We start from the raw sequence: 14,094 nt of genomic DNA on the forward strand, positions 1-14,094 counted from the left end.
GAGGAGTAAAGATTCCATGTGTGTCAACATCGACAACAGGCTGAACTGGAAAATCAACAGCATTGCTGTTGACAAGAAAGGGACGAGCAGACTATATTTCCTGAGGAAGCTGAGATCCTTCAACGTGTGCAGCAGAATGTTGATGTTCTACCAGTCTGTTGTTACCAGCTGAATGTTGGAGATGTTCTACCAGTCTGTTGTTACCAGCTGAATGGTGGAGATGTTCTACCAGTCTGTTGTTACCAGCTGAATGTTGGAGATGTTCTACCAGTCTGTTGTTACCAGCTGAATGTTGATGTTCTACCAGTCTGTTGTTACCAGCTGAATGTTGGAGATGTTCTACCAGTCTGTTGTGGCCAGCGCTCTGTTCTCCTCCGCCATCTGCTGGGGCAGCAGCATCGGAGCCAGCGACACAAACAGACTGAACAAACTGATCAGGAAGGCTGGCTCCGTTATTGACATTTGAAGCTGTGGTGGAGAGGAGGTCACTGAACAAACTGTTATCTATCATGGATAACCCCGACCACCCTCTCCACCCCCCCACACTGGTCCAACAGAGGAGCACCTTCTCTAAGAGGCTCAGACAGCTTCGATGTTGCACCGGCCGCTACAGGAAATCATTTCTGCCACAGGCAGAAACTATTTAACACTTCTTCACTGAGTGACAGATAAGACTCATAGACATCACAACTGCACTAATTGCAACTTCCACAATATGTTTGTTTACCTACAGCTTTATTAATACTATTTAAACAGTTGGACAGTTTTTATTCCCAACTTATAGATATTTTAAACTATTTGTTCTTAAATTCTATCTTATTATGATTTGCCTGTCTTTGTGTCTGTCTGTCTGTGTGTCTGTGTGTCTGCCTGTCTGTGTGTCTGCCTGTCTGTGTGTCCACCTGTCTGTCTGTGTCTGTCTGTCTGTCTGCCTTTCTGCCTCCATGTGTGTCTGCCTGTCTGTCTGTCTGCCTGTGTGTCTGCCTGTCTGTGTGTTGGCCTGTCTGTGTGTCTGATGTGTCTGCCTGTCTGTGTGTCTGCCTGTCTGTGTGTCTGCACGTGTTTGCCAGTCTGTGTGTCTGATGTGTGTTTGCCTGTCTGTGTCTGCCTGTCTGTGTGTCTGCCTGTCTGTCTGTGTGTCTGCCTGTCTGTGTGTCTGCCTGTCTGTCTGTCTGCCTTTCTGCTTCCCTGTCTGTCTGCCTCTCTCTGTGTCTGATGTGTGTGATGCTGCGAGGGAGATAGAGAGAGGAGAGGGTGGGAGGATCAGAACTTAACATCTCATCTCCCAACCTGATATTTAGATTTTTTTTATTCAATAAATATATTTGGTTGACAGGGAAGCTGTTTGCAAACAGGAAATTATATATTTATTTAAAAAATAAAAAAGCACTGCAGAAAAAAGGGCACTTTTCTCAAGGAAAAAAAAGAGCCGGTGCTCAAGCCCCCTTTGAAGGTTTAAAAAAAAATAGAAAACAATTGTTAGAGTATTAAATGTAAATTGCAGCAGTCTGTGGTGTTATAAATATGAGTTTGTTGTTAATGATCAACTTCTGTTGGATCTGTGCTGAGTCCAGTTTGAACCACTGAATTGTTGTTTCCTGACATCTTTTTATTTAGTGTCTGGTGTCTTTTCTCTCTCTCTATTGTATCTTCTATCATCTCTCCAGACTCTGTCAGGCTGGTGAATGGGACCAGTCTGTGCTCAGGCAGACTGGAGGTGAAGACCAACCAGTCTATCCAGCGCTGGTCCTCAGTGTGTGAAGATGACTTTGACCAGCAGGATGCAGAGGTGGTCTGTAGGGAGCTTGGCTGTGGGCCTCCTTCAGTCCTCCAGGGGGCGCTCTATGGAGAAGTGGAGCCTCCAATGAGGACCAAAGAGTTCCAGTGTGGAGGCCATGAGTCTGCTCTCCTGGACTGTAGAAGCTCAGGCTCAGATAGAAACACCTGCTCACCTGGAAAAGCTGTTGGACTCACCTGCTCAGGTAGAAGAGGAGCTGCAGCTCTGATTTGGTTAATTTCTCTTCTAATGAAACTCACTTTGTTCTTTTGCTGATGACTCTCTGGTTTCTGTTCAGAGCCTGATGCTGTCAGGTTGGTGGGAGGAGCCAGTCGCTGTGCAGGATCACTGGAACTGCAATATCACAGATATTGGAGACCAGTGGGTGGCTATTATTACTCTGGCTGGACCCTGAAGAAAGCAGATGTTGTCTGCAGAGAGTTGGACTGTGGCTCTGCTGTTTCTGTAGAAGAGAGACAAGAGTCCTCAGTCAGATCTGTGTGGAGGATCAGGTCTGACTGTGTTCGGTATGGATATGCTCTGAGGAAGTGTGCAACATCTGATTCCTCTTCTTCCATCCTGGACGTCACCTGCTCAGGTAAGCCCTACGGTGACATCATCTATGACAGTTATGTACCCAGGTTGACACACACATGTAGCAGCAGACTGTCTCCAGCCGCCATGGAGTGTCACAAACCTATCCTCTTGAGCATGTTTTCCCTGTCTGTCTGGGTTTTTTTTGTATTGTGTGTTCCTGAACGTACCCTGTTCCGGTTGCCGGGCAACGACTACAAAGCGGGAAATCCAAGATCACCTGAACCATCTACACACCTGGTCCTGATCGTCATCACTACATCATTTAATGTGTGACCTGACATCCAGTCCCTGCTGGATTGTTAGCCAAACTCATATGTTGTGCTTGCGTGTCATCCTAAATTGTTTGCTAGTCAGTCTCTGTTGCGTCGTTGCTTTTGCGTGTTTGCGTAACTGGTTCCTGTTCCTCTGTCTGCAGTACCTTCACCCCTGCCTGGCACCCAGAACCATCTACTACATCGTTCCAAAAAGACTCCTGTCTACCAGTACTCCCCTCCCAATCCAGTTCAATTCAATTCAATTTTATTTATAGTGTCAAATCATAACAGGAATTATCTCAGGACACTTTACAGATAGAGGAGGTCTAGCCCACACTCTATAATTTACAAGGACCCAACAATTCCAGTGATTCCCCCAAGAGCATGCATGAATGTGTAAGTGCGACAGTGGCGAGGAAAAACTCCCTTTTAGGAAGAAACCTGGGACAGACCCAGGCTCTTGGTAGGCGGTGTCTAACGGTGCCGGTTGGGCGTATGATGAACAATGGCAATAATAGTCATAATAAATATATTGTAATAGTTATAATAGTTCATGGTGTCGTAGAGCACAGCAGGGCGTAACAGGGCATGGCAGGGTGTTGGCTGGACATAGCAAGTCGAAGCCGGGCATTGCAGTGCGTAGCAGGGTGTAATAGGGCACAGCAGGGCGTAGGGCAGGACCACGGCGACAGCTGCCACCATGATGTAGGTGCCATCATGATCCAAGATGATGATGCTGGGCGGAAAAAGAACATAAAGACTCCGGGGAATAAGCTCCCCAGAGCTATGTTATTAACAAGCATTTCTGTGACACGAATGCACACAGATGGAAAGAGAGAGGAGAGAGAAGCTCAGTGTGTCCAAGGAGGTACCCCGGTAGTCTGGAACTATAACCACATAACTAAGAGCTGCAGAGCCCAGTTGTCACCACCATCAGCATTCCATCACCCAAACCCACCTGTCTACATGTCTGGCATTACCTTTTTGTCTTCAATAAATACTCACCTTTTTCAACACCCTACCTTGTCCTGGTCTGCGTTTGGGTGCAGAACCTGAGAGTTTCTGACATGGAGTCTGATGAGCTGCTTCCTCAGTAAATACAGTGCTGAATGCACCAATATATATATATATATATATATATATATATATATATATATATATATATATATATATCTGTAGATATGAAACATACACCAATATATATATTTGTATATATTAAACATACATGTCTGCTGCTTCAGGAATCCCCTTGGCCAACCAGCAACCAGCCTAACATAATCCCTCCACCTAGTCCTGGGTCTTCCCCGAGGCCTCCTCCCAGCTGGACGTGCCTGGAACACCTCACTAGGGAGGCGCCCAGGGGGCATCATTACCAGATGCCCAAACCACCTCAACTGGTTCTTTTCCTTTTCAAAGGAGACCTTCTCACTCTATCTCTAAGGGAGACGCCAGCCACTCTCCTGAGAAAACACATTTTGGCCACTTGTACCCAGGATCTCGTTCTGTCGGTTATGACCCAGCCTTCATGACCATAGGTGAGGGTAGGAACCAAAATTGGCAGGTAGTTTGAAAGTTTTGTCTTCTGGCTCAACTCTTCTTTTTGTCACAACGGTGTGGTAAAGTGACTGCAATAATGCGTCCGCTGCTCCTATTCTCCAGTCAATCTACCGATCCATTGTCCCCTCACTCACGAACAAGACCCCAAGGTACTTGAACTCCTTCACTTGGGGTAAGGACTCATTCCCTACCTGGAGAAGGCACTCCATCGGTTTCCTGCTGAGAACCATGGTCTCCGATTTAGAGGTGCTGATCCTCATCCCAGCGGCTTCACAGTTGGCTGCGAACCGATCCAGTGAGTGCTGAAGGTCACAGGCTGATGATGTCATCAGAACCACATCATCTGCAAAACGCAGCAATGAGATCCCCAGACCACCGAACCGCAACTCCTCCGCACCCTGACTATGCATCTATATCCTGTCCTTGAATATCACAAACAGGATTGGGGAAAAAAATGCAGCCCTGGCAGATGCAAACACCCACTTGGAACGAGTCTGACTCACTACCGAGATCCTGGACACAGCTCTTGCTTTGGACATACAGAGATTGGATGGCCCTGAGAAGGGACCCCTCATCCCATACTCCTGCAGCACCTCCCACAGTATCTCCCAGGCGACTCAAGGCTAAATTGAAACAGGATAACTGGGAAATCCTGGCTTAATCCCTTATCTTGGTTTTATGAAATAGCTCTCAGGACGGAATCCTCATTGTTCATCTTCCGAGGACTGACTATTGGCTAAACCCTCCTTTCCAGCACCTTGGTGTAGACTTTACCAGGGAGACTGAGAAGTGTGATACCCCTGTTATTGGCACACACTCTCTGGTCCCCCTTTTTGAACAGGTGAACCACCACCCTGGCCTGCCTCTCCTTAGGCACTGTCCCAGACTTCCACGCAATGTTGAAGAGGCGTGTCATCTAAGACAGGCCCCCACACCCAGAGCTTTCAGCATTTCTGGACGGATCTCATCAATCCCAAGGGATTTGGAGTTGTTTCACTACCTCAGTGACTTCCTCCATCATCCTCCAGCTCTGCCTCTACCATAAAGGGTGTGTTAGTTGGATTCAGGAGTTCCTCAAAGTGCTCCTTCCACTTCCCAATTACCTCCTCAGTTGAGGTCAACAGCATCCCATCCTTCCTGCACACACCTTGTATGGTTCCCTGTTTCACCCTCCTGAAGTGGCAGACGGCAACTGCCTCCGGAGTCCCCCGGGATAACATATCCTGCAAAGACTCCTTCAGTCGGATGGCTTCCCTCAACCCCTGACCTAACTCACCACCAGATGGTGATCAGTTGATAGCTCCACCCCTCTCTTCATTCGAGTGTCCAAAACATGCGGCCTCAGATCAGATGATACAATCACGAAATCGATCATTGACCTTTAACCTAGGGGGCTCTGGTACCAGGTACACTTATGAGCAACCTTATGTTTGAACACTGTGTTCATTATAGACAATCCATGACAAGCATAGAAGTCTAACAACAAATGACCACTCAGGTTCAGATCAGGGAGGCCGTCCCAATCAAGCCTCTCAAGGTGTCTCCATCATTGCCCATGTGTGCATTAAAGTATACCAGCAGCACTATGGAGTGCCCTTCAGGAGCCCCATACAGGACTTCATTCAAGGTCTCCAAGAAGGCTGAATAATCCAAGCTGCTGTTTGGTGCAAATGTACAAACAGTCAGAGTTCACCAACCTGTAAGCGTAGGGAGGCAACCCTCTCAGCTACTGTGGTAAATTCCAACGTAGGTGTGCTCAGCCAGGGGGCTTGTGAGTATCCCCACAACTGGGCGTTGCCTCCATGAGTGTAAATCTCATCTAACAGTTGAGGGGGACAATAAACATGAAATGTCTTGAAGGGGACACAAACAATACAGCCAAAAGCGTACAGTTGTAGAGGATATGTGTAGTTGTGGAACTCCAATAAGTAGACTGGCAAAGCTATTTCATTCACTTTAAACATCGGAGTATGTGATATGGTCGCCTCACACCCTGGACAACTCCGGAGAAGAAGAGTCCAACCCCTATCCAGGAATACGGTTTCAGAACTGACTGCGAGACGTCGAGGTGAGCTCCAACAGATCTAAGTGATAGCAGTCCACCTCCACACAAGTTCCCCAGCAGTTCCTCCCACAGGTGGTGGGCCCTGCAGCATCTTCAGGCTCCGTAGCAAACACGACTATCACGCGCTTGCTGACAAGCCCTCCATTTGGGCCTGGCTCCAGACGGGGGCCCCGGGCTTGTTCCTTCTTTTCCTCTTCCTCGATTTTTCATAAGGTCTCATAAGGAACAGAATAAAGAAATATGTAGATGATGATATCTTATTGTTTGAAATATGAGTGTTAAAAAATGGAAAACAATAGTTAGTGTATTAAATGTGATGTAACATTGCAGCAGTCTGAGGTGTTATAAATATGTGTTCTGTTGTTAATGATCAACTTCTGTTGGATCTGTGCTGAGTCCAGTTTGAATCACTGAATTGTTGTTTCCTGACATCTTTTTATTTAGTGTCTTGTGTCTTTTCTCTCTCTCTATTGTATCTTCCATCATCTCTCCAGACTCTGTCAGGCTGGTGGATGGGACCAGTCTGTGCTCAGGCAGACTGGAGGTGAAGACCAACCAGTCTATCCAGCGCTGGTCCTCAGTGTGTGAAGATGACTTTGACCAGCAGGATGCAGAGGTGGTCTGTAGGGAGCTTGGCTGTGGGCCTCCTTCAGTCCTCCAGGGGGCGCTCTATGGAGAAGTGGAGCCTCCAATGAGGACCAAAGAGTTCCAGTGTGGAGGCCATGAGTCTGCTCTCCTGGACTGTAGAAGCTCAGGCTCAGATAGAAACACCTGCTCACCTGGAAAAGCTGTTGGACTCACCTGCTCAGGTAGGAGAGGAGCTGCAGCTCTGATTTGGTTCATTTCTGTTCTAATGAAACTCACTTTGTTCTTTTATGCTGGTTTCTGTTCAGAGCCTGTCAGGATGGTGGGAGGAGCCAGTCGCTGTGCAGGAACACTGGAGGTGAAACAAGGAGAATGGAGACCAATGGTTGTCTATCCCTGGACCCTGATGACAGCAGCTGCTGCCTGCAGAGAGCTGGACTGTGGCTCTGCTGTTTCTGTAGAAGAGAGAAAAGAGTCCTCACACGGATCTGTGTGGAGGATGAGGTCTAACTGTGTTCAGTCTGGATCTGCTCTGAGGGACTGTGCAGAATCAGGTTACTCTGCCTACATCCAGGATCTCACCTGCTCAGGTAAGCCCACCAGTGACATCATCTATGACATCATGTATGACAGTAATGTACCGAGGTTGACACACACTTGCAGCAGCTAGAATGGCAGCAGACTGTCTCCAGCAGCCATGACGGAGTCTGATGAGCTGCTGCCTCAGTAAATCAGCTGCTGAATGCATCAAGATATATATCTGTATATATGAAACATACACCAAGATATATATCTGTAGATATGAAACATACACCAAGAAATATATCTGTAGATATGAATTATACCCCAAGATATATATCTGTATGTATGAAACATGTCTGCTGCTTCAGGAGTCCCCTGGGCCAACCATCAACCAGCCTGAAAGGACTCCTTCAGCTTCACAGCTTTCTTTCTGAGCCACTGGCTTCCACCAGCAGGTTCTTTGGTTGCCACCATAATAGGAACCAATGACCTACTGGCTACAACTTTGAGCAGCTCAACAAAGCACAAAGTACTGCTGAGTGTCGCGGATTCTTGCTGGTTAACTGTAGATCAGACTTGGGGCGGCCTCTAGATCACCCAGTAAGAGCATTCGCCCCATGTGGGCTGAGTCCTGCAGCCACGCGGGTTTGAGTCTGGCCTGCTGCTCTTTGCTGCGTGTCATCCCCCATCTCTCTCCCACTTTCATGTATATCCACTATCAAATAAATGGGAAAAAGCTCCAAAAATAATCTTTAAAAAGAAAACTGGGCTGGGTTTCTTTTCCTCTTCCTCGATTTTTCATAAGGTCTCATAAGGAACAGAATAAAGAAATATGTAGATGATGATATCTTATTGTTTGATAATATGAGTGTTAAAAAATGGAAAACAATAGTTAGTGTATTAAATGTGATGTAACATTGCAGCAGTCTGTGGTGTTATAAATATGTGTTCTGTTGTTAATGATCAACTTCTGTTGGATCTGTGCTGAGTCCAGTTTGAATCACTGAATTGTTGTTTCCTGACATCTTTTTATTTAGTGTCTTGTGTCTTTTCTCTCTCTCTATTGTATCTTCCATCATCTCTCCAGACTCTGTCAGGCTGGTGAATGGGACCAGTCTGTGCTCAGGCAGACTGGAGGTGAAGACCAACCAGTCTATCCAGCGCTGGTCCTCAGTGTGTGAAGATGACTTTGACCAGCAGGATGCAGAGGTGGTCTGTAGGGAGCTTGGCTGTGGGGCTCCTTCAGTCCTCCAGGGGGCGCTCTATGGAGAAGTGGAGCCTCCAATGAGGACCAAAGAGTTCCAGTGTGGAGGCCATGAGTCTGCTCTCCTGGACTGTAGAAGCTCAGGCTCAGATAGAAACACCTGCTCACCTGGAAAAGCTGTTGGACTCACCTGCTCAGGTAGGAGAGGAGCTGCAGCTCTGATTTGGTTCATTTCTGTTCTAATGAAACTCACTTTGTTCTTTTATGCTGGTTTCTGTTCAGAGCCTGTCAGGATGGTGGGAGGAGCCAGTCGCTGTGCAGGAACACTGGAGGTGAAACAAGGAGAATGGAGGCCAATGGTTGTCTATCCCAGGACCCTGATGACAGCAGATGCTGCCTGCAGAGAGCTGCACTGTGGCTCTGCTGTTTCTGTAGAAGAGAGAAAAGAGTCCACACACAGATCTGTGTGGAGGATGAGGTCTAACTGTGTTCAGTCTGGATCTGCTCTGAGGGAGTGTGTAGAATCACGTTACTCTGCCTACATCCAGGATCTCACCTGCTCAGGTAAGCCCATCAGTGACATAATCTATGACATCATGTATGAAAGTAATGTACCCAGGTTGACACACACATGCAGCAGCTAGAATGGCAGCAGACTGTCTCCAGCAGCCATGACGGAGTCTGATGAGCTGCTGCCTCAGTAAATCAGCTGCTGAGTGCACCAAAATATATATCTGTATATATGAAACATACACCAAGATATATATATGTATGTATGAAACATGTCTGCTGCTTCAGGAGTCCCCTGGGCCAACCATCAACCAGCCTGAAAGGACTCCTTCAGCTTCACAGCTTTCTTTCTGAGCCACTGGCTTCCACCAGCAGGTTCTTTGGTTGCCACCATAATAGGAACCAATGACCTACTGGCTACAACTTTGAGCAGCTCAACAAAGCACAAAGTACTGCTGAGTGTCGCGGATTCTTGCTGGTTAACTGTAGATCAGACTTGGGGCGGCCTCTAGATCACCCAGTAAGAGCATTCGCCCCATGTGGGCTGAGTCCTGCAGCCACGCGGGTTTGAGTCTGGCCTGCTGCTCTTTGCTGCGTGTCATCCCCCATCTCTCTCCCACTTTCATGTATATCCACTATCAAATAAATGGAAAAAAGCTCCAAAAATAATCTTTAAAAAGAAAACTGGGCTGGGTTTCTTTTCCTCTTCCTCGATTTTTCATAAGGTCTCATAAGGAACAGAATAAAGAAATATGTAGATGATGATATCTTATTGTTTGATAACATGAGTGTTAAAAAATGGAAAACAGTAGTTAGTGTATTAAATGTGATGTAACATTGCAGCAGTCTGTGGTGTTATAAATATGTGTTCTGCTGTTAATATCAACTATGTGGATCTGTGCTGAGTCAGTTTGAACCACTGAATTTTTGTTTCCTGACATCTTTTTATTTAGTGTCTGTGTCATCTCTCTCTCATTGTATCTTCCATCATCTCTCCAGACTCTGTCAGGCTGGTGAATGGGACCAGTCTGTGCTCAGGCAGACTGGAGGTGAAGACCAACCAGTCTATCCAGCGCTGGTCCTCAGTGTGTGAAGATGACTTTGACCAGCAGGATGCAGAGGTGGTCTGTAGGGAGCTTGGCTGTGGGGCTCCTTCAGTCCTCCAGGGGGCGCTCTATGGAGAAGTGGAGCCTCCAATGAGGACCAAAGAGTTCCAGTGTGGAGGCCATGAGTCTGCTCTCCTGGACTGTAGAAGCTCAGGCTCAGATAGAAACACCTGCTCACCTGGAAAAGCTGTTGGACTCACCTGCTCAGGTAGGAGAGGAGCTGCAGCTCTGATTTGGTTCATTTCTGTTCTAATGAAACTCACTTTGTTCTTTTATGCTGGTTTCTGTTCAGAGCCTGTCAGGATGGTGGGAGGAGCCAGTCGCTGTGCAGGAACACTGGAGGTGAAACATCAGGGAGAATGGAGGCCAATGGTTGTCTATCCCTGGACCCTGATGACAGCAGATGCTGCCTGCAGAGAGCTGCACTGTGGCTCTGCTGTTTCTGTAGAAGAGAGAAAAGAGTCCACACACAGATCTGTGTGGAGGATGAGGTCTAACTGTGTTCAGTCTGGATCTGCTCTGAGGGAGTGTGTAGAATCACGTTACTCTGCCTACATCCAGGATCTCACCTGCTCAGGTAAGCCCATCAGTGACATCATCTATGACATCATGTATGACAGTAATGTACCCAGGTTGACACACACATGCAGCAGCTAGAATGGCAGCAGACTGTCTCCAGCAGCCATGACGAAGTTATGAATCATACCCCAAGAGATATATCTGTATGTATGAAACATGTCTGCTGCTTCAGGAGTCCCCTGGGCCAACCATCAACCAGCCTGAAAGGACTCCTTCAGCTTCACAGCTTTCTTTCTGAGCTACTGGCTTCCACCAGCAGGTTCTTTGGTTGTCACCATAATAGGAACCAATGACCTACTGGCTACAACTTTGAGCAGCTCAACAAAGCACAAAGTACTGCTGAGTGTCGCGGATTCTTGCTGGTTAACTGAGTCCTGCAGCCACGCGGGTTTGAGTCTGGCCAGCTGCTCTTTGCTGCGTGTCATCCCCCATCTCTCTCCCACTTTCATGTCTATCCACTATCAAATAAAGGGAAAAAAGCCCCAAAAAATAATCCTTAAAAACAAAACTGGGCAGGGTTTCTTCTTCCTTAATTTGTCATAAGGTCTCAGAAGGAACAGAATAAAGAAGTATGCAGATGATGATGTTATCTTAATGTTTGAAAAGACATTTTTAAAAACTGTAGTTCAGACTGTCTGGAGTTCAGGTTGGCTTTTAACTGGAGTACTAGCCATCAGGCTAGTTGACTGAACAGGGACGACAGGGACTTCTCAGTGTCTTCAGCACAGGGGCTGGAACTTGGGGCAACAGAGGCTCTGGAAGTGGGAGCAATAGAGGCTCAGGAACTGTGTGGAGAGAAAAGATGCAGATGATGATGTCATGTTATTGTTTGAAAACACATTGAAAGTGTTAAAAATGGAAAACAATTGTTAGAGTGTATTAAATGTGAATGTTACTTTTAATCGTAACGTTGCTAGGTCTGACAAGTTCACAACGTCTGTGTGTGTCTGTGTTTACAGACCTGCTGCTTCAGCCCAACATCTCTGTGTCCTCCTCCATGGACGGGGTCTCCGAGGCCCAGCAGGAGGGGTTCCAGGTGTTCAGGGACTCCACCTTCAACATCAGCTGCTCCATCCAGCCACAGTACCCAGGAGGCTTCTTCCAGCTCACCTTCACCTCCTCCAACTCAGCACACAACTCCACCCAGCCAGCTGTCAATCACTCTGCCCACTTCCTGTTTCCTGCTGCAGAGCCTGCCCACCAAGGAACATACAGCTGTGTTTATCGTCTCTATGTTTTCTCTCATAACTTCTCCTCTGAGAGCCGTCTGCTCTCTCTCACCGTCTCAGGTAAGCGGACTGTTTACAGGTTTGGAGAAGATGATTGGTCCAAACTGAGTGAAAATGATCAGCTAAGCACATGTTTCTGATGCTGTGATGACTGTCATCATGTTGCACATGTCATATAGTAACCAAACGTATACAAGGTATATGAATGGCAACAGCAAACAAACTGAAGGTCAGAGCATGTTTGGTTACCAGAATAACTCTGGTTCTCTGAGAGGGAGAAATGGTTCACCCCCAAAGTACAGGAGGACCAACACCCCAAAGTCAGTTTTATTTCTGCAGATTATTCTCAGAGGACTTTATAATCTGTTATAGTCTCTGTCATCAGAGCCTCAATTCAGATAAAGATAAACCCCACAAAAGCGAAATGTGTTCATGTTGAAGTGATTCAGGTCAGTTTGTGTTTAACGGGAGATGTTTGACTCCGGATGTTGTATGATGAGATGACTGTCCATGTGTTCCATCAGATCCATCATCAAATCCATCAGATCCATCAGATCCATCAGGTCCATCAGGTCCATCAGGTCCATCAGGTCCATCTACTCGAAGGCCTTTGATCATCGGAGTGGTCGTGTTTTCTCTGACTCTGCTGTTGGTGATCACTGCTCTTCCTTTCTACTGTAAGGTACGGACACACACATGTTGTTTAGAACATAGACTGAAATGAAGCAGCCTAAGGGCTCCTATCGTTTACCCGGCACAGCGCAGGGCAAAGCCCGACGCATGTGTCTCTGCTAGTTTTAGACCGGCCCAGTTGTCAATTTCCCGTCAAGCGCCCACGTCGTTTAAATAACAAATGCACCTGCGCCCATCTGTGGCCCATGGCGGTGTTGGTCTTATAGGGAGGTGTGTTCAGGTGCATTCTGGGCATGCTGGTCTTACAGGGAGGTCGGTTCAGGTGCATTCTGGGAGTATTGCTATCTTGAGGCAGCAGGAAGTGATCGCGCCATTGACCAACAAACATCTGGTCTAAAGTCAATAACACAGCATCTCATTGTTATTTTAACAGAGCATTAGTAAAATGCTCCTAGACTCGTGCACAGCGCGTGCACACTATGCTTGTTACACACACAGGGACGCACACACACACACACACACACACAGGGGACCCTCAGCAGCACACACACACACACACACACACACAGGGGCGCACAGCAGCACACACACACACACACACACAGGGGACGCAGCAGCACACACACACACACACACACACACAGGGACGCACAGCAGCACACACACACACACACACACACACAGGGACGCACAGCAGCACACACACACACACACACACACACACAGACACACAGCAGCACACACACACACACACACACAGGGACTGCTGCAGCAGCACACACACACACACACACACAGGGGACGCACAGCAGCACACACACACACACACACACACACACACACAGGGACTACAGCAGCACACACACACACACACACACACACAGGGGCGCACAGCACACACACACACACACAGGGGCGCACAGCAGCACACACACACACACACACACCCAGGGGCCTTAGCAGCACACACACACACACACACACACACACACAGGGACGCACAGCAGCACACACACATGCAGAAGATTACAAATAAAACTAGAACTGCAAGCAGTTATGACGGGGTCCAAGCATCCTTGGCGCAAGTCGCACCCGATGCGAGTTGCCCCCAACGACCCGGGGAGCATGCAAACCCAAAGCGTTGGGTAACGGTGGGGAGGCAAACGTCAGGAAATATCGACAGGTGTGAGCCGTAAGGTCTGTGGTACAATGCCGTTGCAAATATCCCGTTAACATTGATTGAGTAAAAGGGCCAGAACTGGTCTACGTTGACTATAGCCCCACCTAATGGCCGATCTTTGCCAAATTTGGTACAGAGACTCAGAGCGGCATATCAAACAATAATGTCAAGTTTTTTGCTGATAGCATTTAAGTTGGCAGATATATGCTAAAGTTTGTGTTTCATAGTTAGCTACAAAATTTTGTTTGGTCGTTAATTGCGCATAGTGTAACGTAGCTAAATTATTTTGATAAGTT

At 47.3% G+C, this 14,094-nt stretch overlaps 1 protein-coding gene across 1 annotated transcript in view; it reads left to right on the top strand.

The window, feature by feature from the left end:
• Window positions 1-14,094, top strand: part of LOC144534843 (scavenger receptor cysteine-rich type 1 protein M130-like) — a 38,952-nt gene that overhangs the window by 23,281 nt on the left and 1,577 nt on the right. Inside the window, exons 6-15 of the mRNA XM_078276907.1 lie at window positions 1,668-1,982; window positions 2,076-2,375; window positions 6,745-7,059; window positions 7,144-7,425; window positions 8,445-8,759; window positions 8,844-9,125; window positions 10,071-10,385; window positions 10,470-10,754; window positions 11,716-12,045; window positions 12,510-12,667. Coding sequence (XP_078133033.1) covers window positions 1,668-1,982; window positions 2,076-2,375; window positions 6,745-7,059; window positions 7,144-7,425; window positions 8,445-8,759; window positions 8,844-9,125; window positions 10,071-10,385; window positions 10,470-10,754; window positions 11,716-12,045; window positions 12,510-12,667 — 2,897 coding nt within the window. The remainder of the gene's footprint in view (window positions 1-1,667; window positions 1,983-2,075; window positions 2,376-6,744; window positions 7,060-7,143; window positions 7,426-8,444; window positions 8,760-8,843; window positions 9,126-10,070; window positions 10,386-10,469; window positions 10,755-11,715; window positions 12,046-12,509; window positions 12,668-14,094) is intronic.

The sequence above is a fragment of the Sander vitreus genome, chromosome 20, assembly GCF_031162955.1.
Source record: "Sander vitreus isolate 19-12246 chromosome 20, sanVit1, whole genome shotgun sequence".
Classification (NCBI taxonomy): Eukaryota; Metazoa; Chordata; class Actinopteri; order Perciformes; family Percidae; genus Sander; species Sander vitreus.